This window comes from Patiria miniata, unplaced genomic scaffold, assembly GCF_015706575.1.
Source record: "Patiria miniata isolate m_02_andy unplaced genomic scaffold, ASM1570657v1 HiC_scaffold_1, whole genome shotgun sequence".
NCBI classification, from domain to species: Eukaryota; Metazoa; Echinodermata; class Asteroidea; order Valvatida; family Asterinidae; genus Patiria; species Patiria miniata.
Window position 1 is genome coordinate 35,141,910 of NW_024037047.1, and position 24,405 is coordinate 35,166,314.

Consider the following 24,405-nt stretch of genomic DNA (forward strand, 5'->3'; position numbering starts at 1 on the left):
GTACTTAGGTTGCCAAGTACGAGTACGAGTACTTGTACCTCCAAATACAGGAACAGGTCTCCGAGTACGAGTACAAGTACGAGTACGAGTACTGTACATGTACTTACGAGTACAAGTACTTGTATATCCGAATACGGCCATACGGCAAATGGTTCATTGTGCGTAATTGGCCCAGGCCCAGTCAAACCGATATATACAGACCCACTCATTGCTAGCTGTTCAATGTGTTTTTCCAGACGTGCACAGATAAAATAAGTCTGTGGCATAGCTACACTATTTCCCCCCGAGTACTGCTATTCGAGTACGAGTACTTGGATGATCGAGTACAACTTCGACATGTCAAGTACAGGTGCTTTGCTGCTCGAGTACGAGTACCGTCATAGCGAGTACGAGTACTTTAACATTCGAGTATGGGTACGAGTACTCCAAAAAGTACTTGAGTACGAGTACCGAGTACGAGTACTACAACATTGAATAATATACAATTTTTGTGGATTGTCATATCCCTTGATCCCTACTGGCTGATCCTCATTGAAAGAACCATTATTGTAAATCTTTTTGCTACAGAATCCCTAAAAGACCCTGAGATACAGAGGGTTGCTGTGCTGGTACTCGGTGCCTTGGCTGGTCACCGATGGAAGGCTGGATACAAATCTCAAGCGGAGCTCATTGTCCGCAAGATTGAGGATAAACTTGGTGTGCACGGTCAGTTACGAACAAAATCTCTTTAACTCTAACCTTCCCAAATCCTCCAAAATCCTCTTTGCAAAATGGAGGATTTTGCAGGATTGAGGTTATGGCAAAAGTGTGTGGCAGATTTGGGAGCATGCATTGTCAACATTGTCAAGGTGTTGGCCGGACCTTGTATTGTTTCTGCTCAGCTGTACACAAATTTAGGCCTAGATTATACCTGAAATACTCTGCACTAGCTCCAGGATGTCACTGGCTCTGCCTCAATATGTTGACAATGATTGCCGGAGCCTTTTGCAGGATTGAGGCAGTGGTCACCCCTCCAGACGAGGACCACATTGAAGAAATAACGGAGGGTTTTGGAGGTTGCATCCTAGCAAAAATGCCTAGGGAGTTAGGGTTAAATTGTGGTTGAGAAACTTCAACAGGCAGTTACTTTGTATGTGAATATTAAAATATTTGGACTTGTTCAGTTGGCGAATTGACATTATCTGTAGGTAATTAGCAGTTCCTAACCAGAAACCACATTTCCAATGATAATCTCACTTTTAAAGGCATTTTGATTTATTCCAGACTTTCTGGAAATTTCTTGGTCACTGGTCAACATTTTATGACCGGTTCTGTCAAACCAAGAATATGCTGGAAAATTACATTGTAAGATTACTGAAACATGATCTATTATCACATGGTGAGTCAGCAAACATCATCGCTATGTATCCTGATGTATTTAGTGACTATAGACTCTGCAGAAACTTAGACCTGTCATTTTGGCAAGTGTTGCAGGTTGTAGTGTTGGGCACAACATGTTCACAAAATACCCTCGGGGTTTACTGTTAAACTAAACTATCAGAAAGCAGGAGGTCGTGGGTTTGAGTCCCTCCCGAGTGATTTTTCCAACTTTCACTGGGGAGGTAACACACTGAGTATACAGTGTTTATACATCGTTGAAGGGCAAAACCTAATATTGATTTACATCACCCTGATGCAAATTCCATCTTATGATATTTAAATGCAGTACTACTACATGTACATCAGATTCGAACCAACCAACTGATCTAGCAAGCTCGGTGGTCTAGTGGTAAGACGTCTGTACTAGAAAGCAGGATGTCGTGGGTTCAAGTCCCTCCCGAGTGATTTTTCCAACTTTCACTTGGGAGGTAACACACTGAGTATACTGTGTTTATATACGTCGGTAAAGGGCAAAACCTAATAATGATAAACTACTCATCTTTCATTTCTGACCTCAGATCCCTGGGCCTATGAGAAGACCTTGACGTCTCTGACTGAGGATGAACGAGAGGAGTTTCACCATGACACGGTGGCATTGATTGAAGCTTTGGGCAATGCTGGGCTGCATCGCTCCTTCCCTCACATCCAGAGCTATACCAACCACAGCGCTACTCATCCACTGCTGAAAAGGGCTGGCTTACACTCCATGAGAGACTACCATCATGACACGGTGAACAAAATGTTTATTCTGTAGAATGACCAGACTGTATATAGTGGAATGTCGCTATACTGAACAACGCTATACCGAACATTCGGCAATGCTGAACATCATCCTTGGCTCCCGATTTTTGTCTACAAAATGTACCAAACATTGTTGTTGAAAATTGTTAACGTAAGAGTGACAAGTGGCTATTATTTTCCCAAGGAATAGAAAGGAAAAACCACCATTGCTGTAGGTAGTAAGCTAAAAAAATAGTTGGCACATGTTCAAGTCGTCTTTCAGTAACTACCAGGGCATGCAGGGTGAAGTTCTGAAGGGTGCTATTTGTTGAAAGTGAGTACCGGAGCACCAGCAGCTTAAACTCGCTATACCGAATGATCGCTATTACGAACAATTTCTGTGGATCCTGCGATGTTCGATATAGTGGCGTTTCACTGTATACCCTTTTATGTCTAACCTAACATTATATATCCAGAATAGTTACTCAGGGGGCCAACTTTTGCAATGTGTTTTTGGGACACTTGGGCCCAGATTGCACACTTCTAGTTGAAAAAATCATTGAAAAGTGAAATATAAATGCTCACCCAGCTTTACATTAAAAACTTACATTTTTCTGAGTTTTTATTATGCAAATAAATTTTTGGATTCAAAATTTTGATCATATAACATCAAGTCATTGCCATGCTAGTCAACATTCCAGTCACTCTGGTGTCTTTTTGGAAAGGTGCTTGAAATGTGTGTGTGCTAGGATCGCCAAGTCTGAAACTAGATGCATTTTATGCAGCGCCAGTCTGATGTTGTTAATAACAAGGAATTTGCATCGGGGTGATGGAGATATGTAGTCTATGTATAGACCATGGTGTACGCCATGGTCTATTACATGTGAGCAAATTCGCTGATTAATTATGCAAGACAACCGCATCTTGACCTCTAAATTTTGACCAATCAGCGGGCGCTTCTATATCGGGTCTTCGGTCATTCACCCGTTGTCGCGTCATAGACATGGATAACACGCGCCCGGCTGTTGTTGCATTACAAAACACTGCATTCGAATTGACCAATCACAGTATTAGTTCTGATTTGGGAGTGAAATGACATCACGATTTTGTCAAGTCGACTCCGATGGGCTCAGGCACGAGATCGCATAAGGGACCGTGACCATTGAGCCCTGGTATGAAAAGGGCCCCCCGGTACCTCGTCCGGTCCAGAGCCTGTCCGGTCTTCAGCCCAGTCTCGTCCGGTACATGGTCCTGTCTGACCAGAGGTTTTGAAGTCAGTCAGGCGAATCAATTTATTGCCCTTCAGATAACGTCCAGAGCAGAACAATAGCAGATTTACCGGATTAAAGATAAAATCCTTCCAAACGCCTTTTTAATTTACGGTCCCATTGTGCGCGAAACCGCAAGGCAGGGGTTTTGATCTGTGCCGACGAAAGTGTTCTGTTGTTTCGCGCTGAGAGATGAAAACCACAAGCAGGTTTCTTCTGGGATATATTACATGTGTCAATACTTGCAAACAATAGACCCCAGGATAGAGGAGTTCCTGATTAGCAACCGGACCAGCTCCTGGGCTGGTAGCTGGGACGGTATGAAAGGACTTCTTGGGAGGGGACGAGCTTACCGGGGGGCCCTTTTCATACCGGGGCTGAATGGTCACGGTCCCTAAATCTGCATGCTTTGACATATCAGACGTTATACAGGAGACTTGGCTCCATAGATAACGGGTGATACTCAGACTAGCAGATATGTCGGTGAACGGCAAAACCCAATATTGAATTCGTCTAATGTTGACAATTTGGCTCGAAATTTGATGGCTATATTCGCTGCTGGAAATATGAAGGGGCAAGGCAAAAAGACACTGCCACGCCAGATGTACACAAACAGGGTTTTCAACATTTTCTCTGTCATGTCTGTAAACGTTTGTCATAATGTGAATTTTCTCTGACTCAGACCTTTGAAGTACATGTACGTCTAGTAAATAATATGAAACACAAAACTTGGCAATCGCCAGAAGAAAGTGCACCTGTATACTCTAAGTCAATTGGGTCAGGTTTGTGCATACTTACGTTGTAATTTTAGTTGGTATAACACTCAGAATCTGTTACATGAAGCCTGCAGGCGTATTGTAATCACACTCAATTTCATACATAGCAAAATTGGGATATCCAGTCTTTGAGAAATAAGGTAGGTCGGATTTTCCCGAAAACACCAGAATAATAATAATAATAATAAAAACTTATAAAGCGCTGGTATTTAGGAAAACCTATTCACTGCGCTGGGGTCTGAGACAATGAATGATAAGCGTGAATGGAGAGGTAAGTTTTGAAACAAGATTTGAAAGAGTCGGTGTCAGGTTGTCATCTCATCGCCATTGGCAGACTGTTCCATAGACGAGGGGCTGCAACAGAAAAAACTTCTGTCAACAAAAAAACCCATAAGTCTTCAACCTTGAAGATGGAGCCACAAGCAAGTGCGCATCACTAGAACGTAGTTGGCGCAAAGGCTTGTATGGCGATATGAGTTGTTGCATGTAATGGGATGCTGTTCCGTTGATAAACTGGTAGGTGATGAGGAGGAGTTTGAATATGCATTGCTCAACAGGAAGCTTATCGAAGCCAAACTAATCCTTTGAATACCGGGGTATTGTCTCCTGTTAAAATTTGGAGCGGATTTTTGATGTGAGATCTTGGTTAGGGTTATACATGTATGTCATGAGCAACGTGTGTCTCTCTCTTCTCCTTACTCGGCTGCACTAGACATTCCTATAAATGGGTAGTCTGTGTCACCTGGGCCCAATTTTGTGGAGTTCTGGAGCAGAAAGTATTGCTTGGCCAGTTATGGGCTGGGCAAAGCACTATGGCATTTTAAGTGATAACCTCTTTTAGTTAATAAGTAAATATTTTCTGTGCTTTTAAATAGTTTCTGTGTTCAAGTAGCGCAAAGAAATTGTCTCCTGGTCCTATCTTCACAGGCAGCAGGGATTCTGCTGAAGTCAGCCTTAGATGAAGATGAGAATGAGCATGTCAGATATGAGGCATCCTTGCTTTACAAGAATCACCCGATGGGCGGTGACCAAAATCTCTCCAAGTTTGTCACCCCAGAAGAGTGAGTATAGGAATACTGTTATGCCCACATTTGAACAATAAAACTCTGTGAACATGAAGGCTTACTTTCAGAAGGTGCCAACAACTGAGATACCCTGGTATCTCACACATATGGCCGCTGAAGCCTTCATATTTGTTTTCATGTCTGGATTTGGTGAGTGAATCAGGATGAACAATGTAACAGAAGTTTTGTTCATCAACATGAAGAACAAAGTCAGAAGCATTCATATTGCGGAGATTTTCTCTGCCTCTATTTGGAAAATAGATCATGATATCAATATGAAGGCCGTCGGCAGTTGTTATGTCCAGTGAATCTAAGATCTTTGCCATATCTTCTACACTTACAGCTCCCTCTGGCTTCAGCTTAACCATCATGGTCTTGCAGACCCTGTTGCTCTCTTTAAAAGTATCAGTTTTTGTTACGTCCAAATCCTTTGTTGAGAGAAAGTGGCGATGAAGCCCATAACGGATTGCTTGCATGGACTTCTTTGCATACAACGCTCTGTCGTCTCTCCTTAACGTTAACGTTAACAAGACCAGGGAATTAATCGTTGACTTTAGAAGAAATCCCTCTGTCATTCAGCCTTTGAGTATCAATGGATCTGAAGTGGAAATTGTTGACTCTTTCAAATTTTTAGGTGTACATATATCCAATGATCTGAAATGGGTGACTCATGTGGACGTCATTGTTAGAAAAGCCCAGCAACGTCTGTTCTTTCTTAGGAGATTGAGGAGTTTCTGTGTCAGCCAAGGTCTGTTGGTGAAGTTTTATCGGGTAGTGGTTGAGAGTGTTTTGACACTCTCAATCGCTGTCTGGTACGGCAACACCACGGTGGATGACCGGAGACGTCTCAATTGTGTAGTTAATACTGCCAGTGCAATAATCGGTTGTGAGCTTCCGGTATTAGACAAATTGTATGCGTCCTGTGTACTGAAGAAATCTAGGTCAATCATTCATGACGAATTCCATCCTGCTAGTTATTTATTTGAGCTGATGAGAACAGGCAAACTTTACAGAACAATCCGGGCTAATTCCAATCACACTCTCAACAGTTTTTATCCCAGTGCAGTACGTCTAGTAAATGAACAAGTGTTAATATAGTTTTAACGTTTTAGTATTAATTTATTCGGTTTTGAGTATCAATGCATTTTTTAAATAGTAATTGTATAAGGTGTTTTATCAGTAATAAGTCGTTATTAACACATTTTACTCATTGATTTATGTATATATGTATTTATATATATATTTTTTTTTAACAGCTCGCAACGCCATAATGAATTTCAATGTATGTTTTTTATATACAAATGACAATAAAATTCTATTCTCTTCTTCTTAGACCGCCATAAAATCGCTATACAAACTGGTCAAGTTCTGCATGGCTGTATTAAAGCTTCTACTACTTCCAAAGAAGTACCAGCATACTTCGCATAAGATTCTAGTTCGCGAACAGCAAGTTTAATTTGTTTCTAAAGTTGTATTTGTAGTGTTCGAGGCATGAATTAATTCCACAATATCTTTGTCGTTAAGCAACACAAAATTAAATTAGGTTTTGCCCTTCACCGACGTTTAAACACTGTATGTATACTCAGTGTTGTGAGTATAAAGTGTTTAAACTTCGGTGAAGGGCAAAACCTAATTTAATTTATATCACCCAGACGCAAAATTCCATCTTACAACACAAAATTGTTTGGAACATCTGCCATTGTGCTTGAATGGTAGTGCCTTGTCAATGGAGGGCGTTTTGTACTGCTGTATAAAACGCATGATGTGATCTAGCGTGCAATAGATCAAAAGGGATGGGACGAAAATGCACCGAGAATGGAACCAAAAATGTTCGGTCTATGACGTCGGCCGTGCAGTGGTTTGATTTATGAATGCCACATGACCTATAATCCTCCAATCAAATGACAAGGATCTACGTGGGTGTTATAATTTATTACACTTGCTATAACAATATTGCACTCGTCTTCAACTTGTGCAATATTGTTATAGCTCGTGCAATATATTCTTGTATCCACCTCCAAGCCATCCAATATTATATAATTATCTGATATTTGTAAATACCATTGTTATTTCCATTTTAGATATTCTGCCGTCAACTCCTCCCAAGATGTAGCAACCACTGCAGTGAGTGTGCCCTCTAGACATCGTGTGAGACGAGGATTCTGGGAAGGAATTGAATTCAAGTTGGCCAGTCCCTCCATCTACTGGAAAAAGCTCATCGGCAGCACAAAGACTGGGGCTGAGTTTGGCTTGACCATTAGGAATGAACTTGACTTGAAGATTTGTACGTATTTCAGACTTTTTCAAGCATTTTTCACGTTCTTTTGGTGTTAATTTGTGAAAGGGGGGGTGGTTGTAGAATGTTGTAACCTAATGTTTTATTAAGAAAAAGCACCTGTGGGACATTGTGTAATTACAGAAAAGGTACATTATGGCAAGCTGTCATTTTGAAGAAAACAATGAAAGAAGACCATTTACAAACGATGCAATTTTGGAAATTTCTGCTAGCAGTTTGTTTTAATTCGGCGAAGTGTGCGCGATCGTTGAACCGATGCACGTGTACGCGCGGTTGCTATAATTCATCAGTTGAGTGCGTGACATCCCGTGGCTGCTATCGGCTGAATGAGAACATGTTCTGGATGCTGATTTCGGGCGCAATTCAAAACACGACTCAGCAACTTTTGATTTAAAATCGAGATTCTAGAATATTGTTTCCGCGGAATATACAGCATTCAGTGAGCTGAAACTTCATCAGGTTAGTTGTTCAGCACCCTTCTTTAGATTTTGAGCACGTTTGTTGCTTCAAAAAGCAACATAATGCACAAATTACAAATGATGGACGCTACAGTCGGTCACAAGTCACTCAAATTTGTTATTGGACTTGTGAGTGACTTAATTACAGAGGTACAGTGTATGATGTCAATTGTGCTTTACGAAAAGATAAGCCTTGTACAAAACAAATCGTCGGTCGCACCACGAACCAGCGTATCTCGATTTTTTGCCAAATTGAGTTTTTGTCATTAACGTTATTATTTCATCAAAGTGCTCATTCTCAGAACGTTTCATTCCGATCGGAGTTCTAATTAACTAAGAACGCTAATTAGACTGTGTGGCGTATCTCTAAAAATTGAAAAATGCTGCACCACGAAGTGGCGTATCCCGATATGCCGGTTTACACGCTAATTCCCATAGTGCTATGACGTCACAAAGGAGCGTCGACATGAAAAATTGGAATTTAGCGTTTCACGAACCGATGTATCTCCGTATCTGGCACATGGCCACTATTACGCGTGCTGTATGACATACGATAAACATGATAAAATCTGTTTCAGTGAGGAATAACTTTGGAAATGAATTTCTCAAAAACTAAGCAACTCAGATGCACACGAATTGCATACAATAAAGTTCAAACTATAACTTAATAGCAAAAACGAAACAGCTTGAATTCTTACACAGGGAGTATATGGAATGAGCCAACAAAATAGTGACCAACTTTAAATCGTTTTTTCTCGAAACACAAAAAAATGCGATACGTTGGTTCGTGGTGCAATCGACGAAATGAGCCCTTGACTTTTCTTTTTTGTGTCTGACAGCTCCATTGAGTGGTCACCTGAGCGTGGATCTATTAGACGAGGCTTATGCAACAGTTGTCGTTGGGCTTGTTGGGTTTTCATTGGACATTGCTCGGGCTCGATTCTGCTTCAATGGCTACATTGATTATAACCTCAACATACTGCAGGTACATTTAGCTTTGTCGTATCTTTTGTGTCACGTTTTCACATATTTTAGATGGATTGGCAACATTCATGGTGGTTAAGTTTGTGATTGGACCATAGTGCAACTTACTTATTTTGCTGACTTCACCATTCAAACCTCCAAATCTCATTTACATGTATGATAGCATTACCTATACCTAAAACTTAAATGTCCACGTGTCACAAAAAGTTACCGAAACAGCCCTGTGTTTTGTCCACAAACATAATAATAATAATAAAATAATAAAAATATTCTTATATAGCGCCAAATCCTTCAAAATGACGTTCAAGGCGCTTAACAATCATTAACAAAACAAAAAACAAAAAACCAAAATTTAATCACAAATATGAAAAACCTTTAGAAATTACATATTGTTACACTAATATTATTAATGATAAAATAATATAAATACAAGCACATTAGCATTAAAACCTAAGAACAAAACTAATCAAGCAAAAGATACGTGTTAAGGAAAAAATGGCATATGAAGGACCTATAGATTAATATAATGAATGATAGAAAAGACAATAAAAATTTAAGAAGGTGACAAGTACAATGTATAACAAGACCATTATTTAAGACCATGTATAACAAGAACATGAGTCTAGTTGTCCTTTTTTTCGTTACACGACTGTTGCACGCTTTTATAAATACAGTCAAATCAATGGGCGATAAGACGCAAGACTTGGTTGCATAAATGTTCACATGCGAATTGCTTTCTTAATAAACAAAATAAATAAATGCGTTATATGTTTGGGGGAGTGTGTGGCCTAGTGGTTAGGGTTTGTGACTCATGATCAGAGGGTCCGGGGTTCGAATCCAGCCGCTGGTCATATATTGTGTCCTTGGGCAAGGCACTTCACCCCCACTTGCTCCTCTCCACCCAGGAGTATAAATGGGTACCGGCATTAGCTGGGGAGTAACCTGCGATGGACTAGCATCCCATCCAGGGGGAGAAGAAATATTCTCAGTCGTTTCATGCTACTGAAACCGGAGATAAACGCCGGCCTGATGAGCCACATTGGCTCGGGACAGACTTTACTTACTATATGTTTGGCCATAATGTCATCTGATGCTATGTATTGATTCAATCAGGAGTTTGGCGTGGAGCGCATCAGTGACTTTGTCAAAGCATACGATCTCATCGTTGGGCAAGTAATTGGAAACATCCGCAGGGCAGTGGACATTGTTGTTGGTCTCTTCAACGGTGACATAAGCATCTCTCAGCTATTTGATGACTTTGTTCAAGCTCTGGAGAACATCCCCAGTAACATTACTGTAAGTATGTACATGTAAGACATAGTTGGCAGGCTGTATTACAATGTATTACCCTTAAAACATACTTCGTGAAAAAAAGCAGTTCAGAATTCCAGCTTTTGTTTCATAGCATTCTAAGACAGAGTGGGGCTGCTAAACACATAAATTATTTGCCTTGCAAGAAAGAATTACCAATCAAAATGCCATGCAAATTTGAGTGCATATTATGGGTTGTCAGCTGTTTCTTGCTTAGCATATCAATCCGCTAAGCCTGAAATAGAGCCTTGATATGACATTACGTGTCATGTTCATATATTTACTTGTGACAGGTTCTCAGCTCATTGGCTAAGCATGTAATTTTACTAGGCAGCTGTAGATTAAAGGTACAGTCCATCATTTGCAGCTATCCAAAAAGTAACTGACGTAATAATTGTTGGAAAGCATACTTGGTTTAAAGATGGCAATGGGACTAAACTCCCTGTGAAATATTTCTTTCTGGCAAGCTGTCGTTTTCCAACGATAAAGACGCATCGTTGGAAATTTCCGTTAGAAGTTCATTTTTCTATTCGGCGAAGCGCGCGCAAGCCTTGGCACAACGACATTGCTTTAATTCGTGCATGCCATCGCGTAGCTGTAATCGGCTCAGTGAGAACGTGTCTTGGACGTTGAATTCAGGCCCAATTCAAAACATAACTCAGCAACTTTTGATTTGAAATTGAGATCCTAGAATATTGTTTTCTCGGAATATGAGCTCCGTGCGCTACCAAAAGAGGGCGCCCTTTTACCTAGCAACGACGTCCCATGGGCGGTACATTTCGCTGGTTGACGCTTACCGTTCCTTGTGTGTGACGCGCGTACACCAGGGGATTTGTTCTATGTACACGCAGTGGCCGCGCACCCCCAACTGTACTTCCTTTGCCGGTGAGGGGGTACTTGTGAATGGAGCGGATACAGTATTCACCGAGCTAAAACTTCATCAGGTTTGTTGTTCAGCACCCCTCTTCAGATTTTGGGCACTTTTGTTGCTTCAAACGAACAAAATGCACAAGTTACAAATGATGGATGCTACCTTTAATTGCATGGGTCCTTACACCTGTTTCAGATTGGCATCTGGAGTTGTGTCTAACCGAATAGCATTAGGAGCTACATGTACTCGGCGGTTGGCCAACATAGATTTTCCATTGACTTAGCTGAGGAATCAGTCTGAAGAACTGCAACAGTTGATTCACTTAGAAGCTCCAACCTGTTTCATCGTCAAAGAGTTCTTATACTTAATTTCTAAATTATTCGGAAATCTTGCGAAAAATTTGGTTTCGCAGAACTCTGAAATGCCAGTCTTAAACAGGGATCCCAATGGAAACAAGCCTCTGCAATTGGCTTTCTGGGCTATACCAGACAAAATCAACTGCTCTTTGTTTTCTTATATTTGTGTGTTGTTGGTTTCATCTGAATAAAATAATAAAAATAGGTGTATTAATTGGCTTAAAGTTACACTGCTTATGAGGATTGTCTTGTAACGTTTTGAATGATTTATGTTCTGTACATAGAACGTGAGATCTGTGGCTACCAAGGCTGTGTCCAGACTGTCTCAGTTTGATCCTGATCAGCTACCACCGTCCTTCAGAGGTGTCATTAATGTGGTCAACAAGGCTACTCAGTTATTTAGTGATATCAAGACAGATGTCATGGAATTCTACCAGGTCATTATGAAAAGTTGTAGTTGTGTCCATCACAAAGTCCCTCACAAGTCTTGTCTCAAGTCAAATCAAACGCCGATCACAAACCAAATTACAAGTCATTCACAAGTAAGATAACAAGTGACAGGGGAGGAACAATGACAAAGGAATGCCTTGGCCACCATTCAGTGAAATAGCTTGACTGCGGGCTTGATGACTTGTGATGAACTTTTGATGGATTGTGTGGACTTGACCTAAACCCAGATGATAATAATTATCTTCAAGTAGACTTGAATCCTTGATCCTGATTGGTCGATCCATGGCAACAAGCCGTGCTATGTAAAAACCATGTAGCACGGCCACGGTCCATCCCGCACTCCGGGTATTGCGCTTTTCTAAGATGCGCGCGCCATTCTGTACACCACGCACATGTAATAAGATACCCGCTGAAGGTTCCTGTACAGCGAGCGTGTTCCATCTTTACTGTGCGTCAAGTTTGCTTGAAGATAATTTCGTTGTCCCACTCGCGGTCGTGGAACATGGCAAAATGTAGTGCGTCTGTGTCCCACATACTACTTGGCCTTCGGCCGTGTGAAATGTGGGGCACAGAGGCACTACATTATTCCGTGTTCCACTCGCGCTCACCGGATAACTTATATTAACTTGAAGCGAACTTGAATCGTGCTATTCCTGCTGCACAGATGTGTAATACGATAACCACTGTCTACAGCGTTCCATCTTTTCTGTGTCTGAGTTTGCTTGAAGTCATTCCAAGAACGCAAGTGGAATGTAGAATAATGTAGTACATTTGCATTCAATTTGCCACAAGGCAAAAGGCTGAATGGTATATGATTATACAAATATTGAGTGGTTCAGCGTGGAATGGGAGGAATATTATTGCAAGGTAAAATCTGGACTTTTCCATTTCACGAGGCGAAGCCGAGTGAACTGGAAAAGTCCACATTTTACCGAGCGATAATATTCCTCCCATTTCACAATTTAAAGCCACTCAATATTTGTTTTATATAACTGACGTATAGATCCTTGTCATTTGATATATTTGAACTTTTTTCAATACGAAACTGGAGGAAAATTTATTTCTCTCTTCCAAACCCCCCCCTTCACAAAAATGTTTTAACCCAACGCTGTAGTGTTGGCTCTTTGGAACAATACGCGCACACCAGCATGCATTTGCACACAAATACCGCATCATGATCCTAACTGTTGAATAGTATTTCCCATTCCCTATGGGCGGAAAGTACTTTTTGAGCCGCGGCATGAATGGGAGCAATAACGAATGCCACGTGATGTGAGTTCCACCAATCAAATGACAAGGATCTGTATGTCAGTTATATAAACACAGATGTATTTTAAAGAAACAATTAAGGTCCTGTTACACACATTGATGATCAATTGACGTAAATTTTGGATCATCTGATCTGATGAAACAAGAAATGTCAGTCATGAAGTTGCAAAGCAAACCAACTACTTGTCACATTGATAGCAAACAATATGTTGTGTATTCAGGGCAATATTTAGCCAGGACATTGTGGGAAAATCATTGATACATGTGCATCTCTTATCAAAGGACTTAAACTGCATCTAAAGGAGTATCTAGAAGCTCCAAAATTGGTCTGCACCCGATTTCACCAAACTCTTTGTAACTTACGATGCATCGCAGTGCTGCGACGCGTCGTAACTTTAAGATGCGTCGCAGCTGCGACGCGTCCTGCGATCCATTTCACTAAACACGTCGTAAGTGCGACGCGTCGTAGGTGTATTTATAGCACAACTCGGTGACTGTTTTATGTCTTTAGACAGCGTACAGTAAATAGTCGTCTGATATTCAACAAAGAATCGTCGGATCTCAGCTCGAAATTTGTTAAAACGTAAAACAAAATGGCGGCTGTGCGATGCAATTTTGAAGAAAAACAAGCTCTCATTGGACTGTATAGCTTCTTTGAAATTTCAACTCTAATATTCCGGTCTTATTCATAATTATTCAATGAATTTTCTTTTTACAACTTTACACACATTGCCTCGGTATTATAATCTCGTTAATGTCATGTTTGTGGCATAAAACTGGCTTAGAAATGACTCTTCTTATTTTGCGATGACCACTAGACACATCGTAACTTGCGATGTGTTTTAAGCCGTTGTCAAGGAACTTACGACGCGTTCAACACATCGCAACTTTCGTGAAGTGGAAGATACGACGCGTCGCAAGTTGCGACGTGTTACACGTCGTAACTCGAGTTGCGACGCGTCGCAGCGCTTCGTGAAATCGGGTGCTGGTCTTTTTGCTAAAGAGATTGTATTTGTTGGTTTATGAAGGATCAATTTCACTTGTTAGCCAGTTTGCGCCGGAGGCCGTGTATACAGGCAAAAGTTTTGCGGTATTCGGAACCGATGACAGATAAACACGCTGGGAGCGAAGCCGGAAGTATCTGTCAGTGATCCGAGGCCACACTGCGAGGTCAGAAATATGAGTGTGCTGCCCGAGGGTGGTGGCTTCAACTCGCCTGGCTTGAGGTCGAGTGAAAAGTAATACTGCGCCTTGTTCCATTCTTGTCAAAATAATCCCGGCGTGAACTAGTTAATGCAATATAAGGAGTTGAGGTAAATGGATCTTGACATGGATTTGTATCTGTACAGGCCGTCAATGAAGCCATCACAGTCACGTTGCCCTGGGCAGCAGAGCAGATCTGGAAGGCTATTACTACAATTGGAGATTCCCTTGCAAATCTACTGTCGTCGCCACTGAAAACCATCGGAGACATCTTTAAAGGAGTCCTCAAGTAAGTTTGCAGACTTCATAAATGAGATTGCAGGGATGAAAGATGTTAAATAATATTAAGTTTTTTTTTCCCTTACCGATGTAAATTGTATAAGTACTGCTGTTCACTCGCTGGTGACCGCTAAGACCTTTCACAAAATTGTATGAAGGAAAAAGCAGGTATTGCAAAGCATTTTTGGTACGTTACTTTCTATGATAATAAAACTAGGTTTTGCCCTTCACCGACGTATAAACACTGTTTACTCAGTGTAAACACTGTTTACTCAGGGCAAAACCTAGTTTGATTAACATCACCCCGATGCAAAATTCCATCTTATAAATACTTTCTATGAACAACATCCATGCATTTTGTGAGCAACGGTCATGTGCACCAGGAACGTGCTGACCCTGGGTATACAGTCGAACCCTTATAATAAGTGGGGTGCTGGGGTCCAATGGTTACGGTGTTCGACTCGTGTGCCGTGGTGCATGGGTTCGAATCCTGACCGTGGGAACATGGTGCTTGTGCTCTTGAGCAAGGCACTTTACCATTATTGCTTCGTCCTTCGGATGGGACGTAAAGCCGTAGGTCCCGTGTGTTGTGTAATGCACCTTAAAGAACCCAGTAACACTTATCGCTAAGAGAAGGGGTTTGCCCCGGTGTTTCTGGCAGTGGCTGCAATGTGCGCCGCAGCACCTTGTAAACCATTATAAGGTGCTACATAATGGGTCTCATATTTCTCATAAACTTTATTTACCTTTCTTTAACAATTGACATAATTTCCAGCGCCTTGAGTACCTAATTGTTGGTAGATACGTGCGTTATATAAGACTCCGTTATTATTATTATATTATTATTATTAAGAGCACTGTTAATACAACATCCCGCTTATAACAAGCAAAATGTTAGGTCCCAAGCCTCTGTTTTTCTTATTTTTCCATACTGTTTACACAAGGTACCTGTTATAACAAGGTAATTTGTAAAAGTCCCAAGGACCTTGTTATAAAGGTGTTCCACTGTATACAGAGTTGGTCACGTCACAAGGTGTAGCTGCAAAATAAGCCTCTGTACTGATGACGTCACACTTTGTTCACACGTGTACTTTTCTATGGGAGCCTGGTGGGGACAACGGTTTCATAGCCCCATAGAAAAGCGCACACATAAACAAAGTGTGATGTCTTCAGTACAGAGGCATATTCTCCCACATTCCCACTATTAAATGAACAGGCATCTTTATTGATATCTATAATTATAGGCAGATCATCCAATCTTGAATGTTCTTCCTTATTTAATAGCATCAAGACTGCAATTACTGAAATCATCAATGCCAAGAAAGAGGTGGAAGAAGCCAACTTTTTCAAGGAAGGTAAGGCACTCTTTTACTGAATTTTTACATTATTTTGATTGTTAAATCCTTTGGCAGAACTGTGATGAATTGGGGATTAGAAATAGTTTCTTGAATAACTAATGACCCACTGAATTGCACAGAAACCCCTGACAGTGTTATCAGACTTCAATTTATATACTCAATATATATACTTGTTTTGTGTATATATTAATAACCGGCATTTAAGAACGCTCTTATTAGTAAACTAAATCACAGCGCTTACAGTATTATTGTTACCCCTGATCATTGGGCCAATAAAACATTCCAAATACCATCTCAGCTCCCTGGGGAGTATACAGCTCGATGCTGCCTGTTAGGCGCAAGCAAGCTATTTCAATCACATAACCATGTCTGCCCTCACAGGTACCCATTTACTCCTGGGTGGAGAGAAGCAATGAGTGACAAAGTGCCTTGCCCAAGGGCACACGCACCATAACCCCAGGCTGGACTCGAACCCACAACCTGCAGCTTTACCCGCAGACCATGAATTCAATGCCCTTAACCACGAGGCCACGGCACTCCACATATGACAAAACAACGGGAAACCCACACCACCACAAAAAAAAATTGAAAAGCAATGGCTGATCTTCATGGGGGGGGGGGGGGGCACAAAAAAATAAGAAAATCGTACACAAAAACACTTCAAATGCCTGCTACAATCAGCTTTTGGCAGCTTAACCTCTCCGCTTGTCAGCTAAACCCCCTCCCCTCTTGATCCAAACCCGGATCCGCCCCTGAACCCCTACAAGGCAGATCCCCCATACCAATGACTTCCATACAGTTGCACCCAATCATTATACTCATTCCCCTTAAGGGGCTGGGTACTCATTTAAGGTATGTTCTTATTGTTTGCATTTAAGATGGTTGTAAAGGCTGTGAGAAGATTAAAGATGATGTGGGTGGTGGGTCAGAAGCTTCAATTCTCCCTCCCCCCCCCCCTTGAAAAAAAGAGAGAAAGAAAAGAAAGCCCTAGCCAGTATTAAACTCTTGCTGTAAATTTCACAATAGAAAATGTCAGAAACTGGAGCTAAAACGTGGCCATTGACAGTACGCATCATGAACGGCGCCCCTAGCATCAGATAAAAAACATCCTTTCCCCCAAGACCTCCCCTAAGTCACTACTTGGTGTGCCACTGGTGTCAGTAACAAATGTTACCCAACCCAGCAAAATGATTCCAAAGTCCCCATTGCAACTGCAGAGTAAGCACCCTTTCTACCTTGAGACTTATTCTGTGGGAGCATGGTCAGATATAAACGCTACTATTTTTGTTAAGCCTGAGGCACAAGCAAGTGACCAGAATCATCCCATGCATTCCATCTGCTTGCCAGGTCAGAGACCCTACTGGTTTGATCTGCCCAAGGTCATCGGTGAAATGCTGAAAGAATTAAAGGAACATCTCGGCAACATCAGACGAGATCTTAGAGTTTGGGTGGATGAGATTGTGGGTTCTTCAGATCCCGTCAAGAAGCTGACAGGGGGAGCAGTGGATTCGGTAAGGGTAGTAACTCTCAGGATGCATGAAAAGAAGAATAATTTACTTCTCGGCAAGAGCAATATTCCTTTTTTGACAAGAGAGTTACATTTGGACATTTTCAATAATTGAAATTAGAAAACACATCCAATGCCAAATTTAAAATACCAAAGTAAATCATAAAACACTCGCATATTTCTAACTGAAAAATCCTTATTTTTTTTATTAGTCCGGTCACATGCTGATGTAACAAGTTCTGCCAAAACAAACAATTGGCTACAATGGTCATCCAATTTGCATCCCAAATTGTTATGTATTTTATGTACCATTAATTAATATGTCAGATATCAATACTCAAATTTTTTCACCAAATTCCGTAGTATTTTTCAAGTTGCTTCAATTCTACAAGCAAGGATGTGTAATTGTTTATGTTGGATTATTCAACAACCATATTTCATGTGTGGTCAAAACTAAGGTCACGACAATCAGTTCCGCCACAAGAGCAACAGTTTGTTCCTGAGTGACGAAGAGATACAATTGTAGCAAGGTGTCCTGCTGAAGGACACAAGAAGTAAGATCCCTTGGCTGGGTCTGAACTCAAATTTCAAACAGTTTACACAAGCTCCACAATTGTCTTCCTGGCCGATCCAATCTCTGTCATTTCAGTCTTCTGTTTCACATTTTATTTTTCTCTCACAACTATAGCGCACATTGAGGAGGCGAGTCCAAGATGAGATTGAGTCCATCTTCCAAGATTTGATGGAACCCATACAGCCCATCGTGACTCTCCTACAACCATTCTTTGAGCTGTACGACCTTGTGTTCAGTACTGTTGATGCTGTCAAAGAAGCCTATCAGACACTGAAGGAAGGGTGAGTGTGTGTGGAAGGACTGCTCAGCACTCAAGATTACTAAGCACCAAAATGAACGTGATGAATATTTCTTTGAACTGCTTCTTGGTTGAGTTTGCTGAACAAGAAGCTTGCTGAGCAATATTTTCTGCTTACTAGCTCCACTAAATTAGGCCCAGATCATTCATTCAACATATTTTCTTCAAGTAAACTGGAATCCTCGATCCTGATTGGTCGATCCATGACAACAAGCCGTGCTACATATAACCATGTAGCATGGCCTCGGTCCATACCGCACTCTGTGTTTTGCGCTTTTCTAAAATGCAAGCGCCATTCCGTACAACACGCACATGCAATAGAATAACCGCTGAAAAGTTTGTGTACAGCGTGCGTGTTCCAACTTTACTGTGCGTCAAGTTTGCTTGAAGATAAATTTGTTATCACGCTCGCACTTGTGGAACACAGAAAATGTTGTGCGTCTGTGTCCCACATACTTCGACCTTGTGGTATGTGGGACACAGACGCACTACATTATTCCGTGTTCCACTCATTCGTGGGATAACTAATAATACGCTCACTGCGATGTTATGCCACATGCACTGGGTTGTAGTTTTATCAATCACAGGACAATTGGATGTCGCTAACAAGTCAGATGAATAGTGTCTTTAGTAAGCAGTTTATTTGAATAGCTTATGACTTGACTTGAGAGTGGACGGATTGTGATTGTGAGGACTTGTCTACAAACTCCTGAATGTGCCTATGATTGGGTGCATCATAATGAAAAGTAGCGCCCATCTGCTCAACCGGAAATGTCCACACAAGCTTTAACGTGGGGAAATGACCACAAAGATAGCACATTTTTACACTAAATTCCTTGTATCTTCAGAACGGACGGTCGCACAAATCTGGGGGTTGCAGATTATGAAAATTCATACTTCTGGCTTTAAGTCTATCTATGTCTGGCTTGGAAACGCAGAAAAACCACTGATAATTTTTTTAATGAAAATGTGGGGTATGAGGCAATTGCCTATGGAGCGGAACAGAAAATGACCGTTTGTGACAGACCTTTGAAAACCCAATGTCAGAGCACACTGGGGGTAGCGGTGTTGTAAAGAGGGTGAATTTCTCTTTCTAGAGGTCAGTTGTGTGAGTGCACGTGGCCAGCGTGTCGCATGTGGCATGCAAACCGCTAGGTCAATTGGGCAAGCCATGGAGCTGTCTCACACACATTGATCTTTTGCGCGTTTGGGCCCCAAACTTTTCATTATGTCCTATCACATAAACATAAATGAAAGATGCACATATTCAAACATGTTTTTGTGTACATCACGTGAAGTTTAAATGCATTCACTGTATGGCACTTGTACATGGGCTTAAAGACGTTCAGTGTTATAGATGTCTTTAATTGGTGTAAGGATCGGAATAAGGGCAATTTCATATACAGAGCGCCACCAAGAGTTTGCCACAGAGTCCACTGTAACATTTTAGTAGTCACATTTATTTCAATGATGTCATTCATTACAATAAATGTACAATCATGTATAAATTAAAAAAAAGTTCAGTAGTACTATATGATAGTTATGTACACAGTGATTACTAATAAAGTGTAAGATTAAATAACAACATTTAGGTATAAGGTTCAAGCAGACGCTTTTGTGCCCTTACCTATGGACAAACATACAACCAAAGTACTGTAATAAAGGACCAACAAAACACAACATGTTCAAGTTAAACACAATTGTTCAAGTTAACGGTCGACAAAACATGGCCGACTTGCCATGATTTGAACGAATGTCAGTAGACAACTCAAGGTAATATGTTAAAGATCAGAGAAAAGCGTTCTGCCGCCTTTAATTCAAAAACACCCTCTTAATAAAATGAAAAGAAAAGATCAGACAGATCCTTGAATCATACGCTTACGAAACTACTGACCGGAAAAAATATCACGCGCTGCGAATTTGTCGACCATCTGCCACAATGCACTGCGAAAAATGAACTCTCCGTTGCAAGCTCTTGGTGGCGCTCTGTATTTGGAATTGCCCGTATTGCCATAGCTTGGCTCTTGTGTGAAAGCCTGTTGCCAGACAGAGTCAAGATGTTTGGTTTTTCTCTTCAGATACCAAAAGTCTCAAGCTCTTGTCATGAAACTGTTTGGGCCTAAGGCCCACGAGAGATTTCCTAGGAAATACCGAGAACCTGGCTCTGGGGAGTGTGCATCAGGAGGTTTCTACCCGACTGACTCGGCTGGACATTATGAGGATCAAGGTGTAGATCTGGAAATTTCAGCAGGAACAAAGGTGTGTATTTCATTCTGAATCACCAACATTTGCACATTTTAACCTTGCTGTCCTCGAGCAAACCACTTTACACTGTTGTTCCGTCAAGGCAGAAGTGAATATGACCCTACATTGCATGTAGAAATTTACATGTGATATACCTTGCATTTTAAATTTTACTCTCTCGGTAGAATTAAGTGATTACATGTTCTCTAGACACAGTGATTAAAATTCAATTCATAAATACCTAAGACAGTTTACCCATTCCTATTGGTCAAGAGCCCGTCATGTGGCCGGTCTTAAATTGTTGATTAAATACCGGCTGGCTAGTCTTAAACACTTTCCAGTGTCACATGAAATTTGGACTCCTATGAAATCGGGTCCCTTTGTACCTTTTATTGGTTGAACTTTCACAATCCTCACGTAGGCATGCGCAATACTACCAATGAGTCCGTATTTCATAGTCCTAAATTCACAGCTGCGTTCTGCGAGCAGCAGCCGATGCACGTCACACAAATTTTACACCCAATATGCAGATGCAGGTGACAATCTGTAGGAAGTGACGTTATCTGAGAGAGACCTATTCAAATGCAGTTGGCGACATTGCTGCACAGAATAACAGCTAATTATCAGCTTTGTGCATTGTCTAGTTTTTCATTAGTTACTTGTATCTATTCGTTGTGTTGTCTTTCAAAAGACCTTTATTCCTAGTAACTGCAAAAGCAAGTATCCTGGCACCCTTAAAATTGTAAAAAATAGTAATCAAGAAAACATGAAATAAAAATCATACGTTACTATAGTAAAAGGAGGTATCTACAGTCTACAACAATTTCTTGGAAAACTGTTTACTTTCATTTTCCAATCCTAGTGTAATCTCATTTTTTGGATACTTGTTGTTTTTAGTTGGTGGCACCATTTTCAGGCGTCCTATTCAAGAGTGCCGGTAAACCCAACCAGGTTACTCTGGTAGCTGGTGGTGGGGCCTTCCGAAACATCAAGATCTTCATTGACAACATCGAGCCCAATCGCACCATCTCTGAAACTGTGGGAGTGAATGTAAGTAGAAAAGAAACTTGATTTGAAACACGGTTCTTCGTTGGTGGGCTCTCATTTTGGATGGAATCATTGAGTGGTCGGGCACAACCCGACCACTCTCTGGAATTGTTCTCATAAATCTTCTTTGTTTGGGTCTTTCTTTCTTTTTTTTTTTTTGCGGACAATAATTCTCCGCGGGTTTTCTCCTAGACGGTTTATGATATGAACTTATAACTTTCAATAAACATCGACCCTCATCCCAAGTGGTGCATATTACTCTGACGTCACGACAACGTCATCGGGTGTCAAATTACAAGCGATTTTTGGTCAAAATATGACAATTTTCCGTGAATTATAACTCATGAACAAAATACACGATCACGTTCATACTTTATGGTCTTATGGACAATACCTTGATAAACATTTTTGATTTTGAAGTCGAAGTCGTTTGACCTTTCCTTCTGGGGCTACCGGAAGGTCAAATTTAGGTGAATTCAAAATGAAGACGTTAGCTTGGAATCAAAACAAAGCAAAATTTCTTCTGAACGGTTTATGGTATGATCATAAAACATAGTGTGAACTTGAACCATGTTATGAAGATGTTATAAATTTTGTTACGTCATCATGACGTCATCAGGTATCAAATTACAAGCGATTTAAGAGCAAATTTTGACAAAATAGTTTGCGCTATATCTTTTGAACTAAATAGAGTATCGTGTTCGTTTTTCCATGAGGTTGTACACTATGCCGTAAGAAACATTTTTTGTCCCGGACACAAAACCGCTTGACCTTCACTTCCGGTGTTACCGTAAGTGCAATAAAATCCAAATATAACTCAAAAGCAGAAGCATTTTACTACACCGTTTAAGATACATTTTTGTATTAAAATAGTTGATTGTACTGGAAGGGATTTAATTTCGTGATCCTTTGTTCTATATATACGTAATTCCTAACTTTTCTGGGCATGAAAAGGCTGTCTGCCCGACCACTCTGCGTTTGTAACTCAACAAACGCGAATCTCTAGTTAAAGTCATTTTTGTCAGTGACAGGTCACCATGAAATGAGCTTAAAGTTGCAAGAACTATGCAGTTTGAGGGGACAAAGCCACAATTCAAAGGGTTAGCCTATTTTCTTCGTTTTTAGGTGAATCTCAATCCAAGATGCCTCCTATACCTTTCCCTTAGTTTTGTTATTGTATTATAGAAAACCTTTTTTTAATCCATTTTTGTGTCGCCTAAACAGAGGTTTGGGAGACACTGACCAGTCCTAAATTCTATATCCCGGTTTCCCTGTCTAACCATATCTCTGTATGTATGTTAAAGTTTAGAAGTTTTTGAAAAAAATGTTTAACTTCTACATGCTTTCATGGATTTTGATGAACCTGGGACCAGTGACCCTTGGGTGGGAAGACACAATTCGTCATCGGATTCCTGAGGTCAACGGTCATGTAGGAGTCATTAGAGGTCATTGTTGGAATGTGCTTCGAATGTTTCTTTGTCTACAGAATTTGATGGATTTTAATGCAACTTGGAAAGAGGGATCCTTGGGTGGGGTTCATGACAACTCAAAAAGGGAAAAGTTCCGTACTCGATCGTCAATTTATCTGCTGCCAAACATATTAATTGTCACCTCACCTTGTCATTTGAACCAAGAGAAATCCAGGAAGCTGTGTAAAGGTGAAACAAATTTACTCAAAATGTGTTTTTAGAGCACATTTTGGATGCATACGTCGTGCAGAACTAACTTGAAGCAGCCGGTCAAAACTGATTGTAGTGGCTAAAAGACAGCGGTACGTTATACGCATGACATCAACAACCATGACGTCGCATGAGCCTGCCAATGATAGTGCAATACGTCATTATGAATATTTATTTTCTCATGAATATTTAGTTTATTTCAATGGATACTTCAAATACGTCCAAAGATTGATTATTGCAACGGCGATCGTGCGCGGCCTAGCGGTTAAGAGTCTCGTGTATCAAGCAAGTGTCAAGAGGTTCGAATCTCGATGAAGTACATGTAACTGACTGATTAATAAATAGAAATTAAGGAAAGGAGAGGGTGAGAGTAGAGGAGAGAAAGTGGAGGAATAACCATAAAAGATGTAACTTTTGGCGCTAGAAAATTAATTGAAAAAAGTGGCGATCGAGTACGGAACTTTTTCCCTCAAAAACGTTACGTACCACTGGATGGTGCTTGTTCCGCAGAATTACAAATAGCTCACTTATCCGACATTAAATTCATTTTGTGGTGACAAGCCGCACATTTTGTGTATGATCTCTCTGTAATCTGTTCATTCTGGTCTATAATCTGTCCATCCTTAAGGTGATAGCTGGTACCGTCATGGGTACAGTCGGCAGGTCTACAACCTGCACACCACCCAACTACATCCACATGTCCATGAAGAACTCTAAACCCAACCGCCTGGCAGCCATTCTAGACATCGCCCTTGATGATGATCCTTCAGCTTCTGATGAAGCTGCTAAGGAGGGCTATGTGGACCCTAGTAACTATCTTGCCAAGAGGCCCCTGGCGCTACCAAAATGGACTCAGGTCTGTGATGATTACAAGCTGGTATGGAAGGTAGGTCCTAGTAATGTTTTTTGTTAATTTTTAAATTTCTTTCTGGTAATGAAACCGAGGAGTCCTCAAAAGTGCCCTAGGCACTGTA

General features: G+C 40.9%; 1 protein-coding gene across 1 annotated transcript in view; it reads left to right on the forward strand.

Annotated features, from left to right (window-relative positions):
* The window catches only part of LOC119729250, a 191,710-nt gene that overhangs the window by 22,366 nt on the left and 144,939 nt on the right, over positions 1 to 24,405 (forward strand). The window contains exons 13-26 of the mRNA XM_038201843.1: positions 568 to 705; positions 1,938 to 2,149; positions 5,111 to 5,244; positions 7,329 to 7,531; positions 8,841 to 8,986; positions 10,099 to 10,281; positions 11,808 to 11,960; positions 14,592 to 14,734; positions 16,009 to 16,079; positions 17,430 to 17,593; positions 18,278 to 18,444; positions 20,540 to 20,720; positions 21,603 to 21,755; positions 24,060 to 24,317. Of these exons, the coding sequence (XP_038057771.1) occupies positions 568 to 705; positions 1,938 to 2,149; positions 5,111 to 5,244; positions 7,329 to 7,531; positions 8,841 to 8,986; positions 10,099 to 10,281; positions 11,808 to 11,960; positions 14,592 to 14,734; positions 16,009 to 16,079; positions 17,430 to 17,593; positions 18,278 to 18,444; positions 20,540 to 20,720; positions 21,603 to 21,755; positions 24,060 to 24,317 (2,306 nt within the window). The remainder of the gene's footprint in view (positions 1 to 567; positions 706 to 1,937; positions 2,150 to 5,110; positions 5,245 to 7,328; positions 7,532 to 8,840; positions 8,987 to 10,098; positions 10,282 to 11,807; positions 11,961 to 14,591; positions 14,735 to 16,008; positions 16,080 to 17,429; positions 17,594 to 18,277; positions 18,445 to 20,539; positions 20,721 to 21,602; positions 21,756 to 24,059; positions 24,318 to 24,405) is intronic.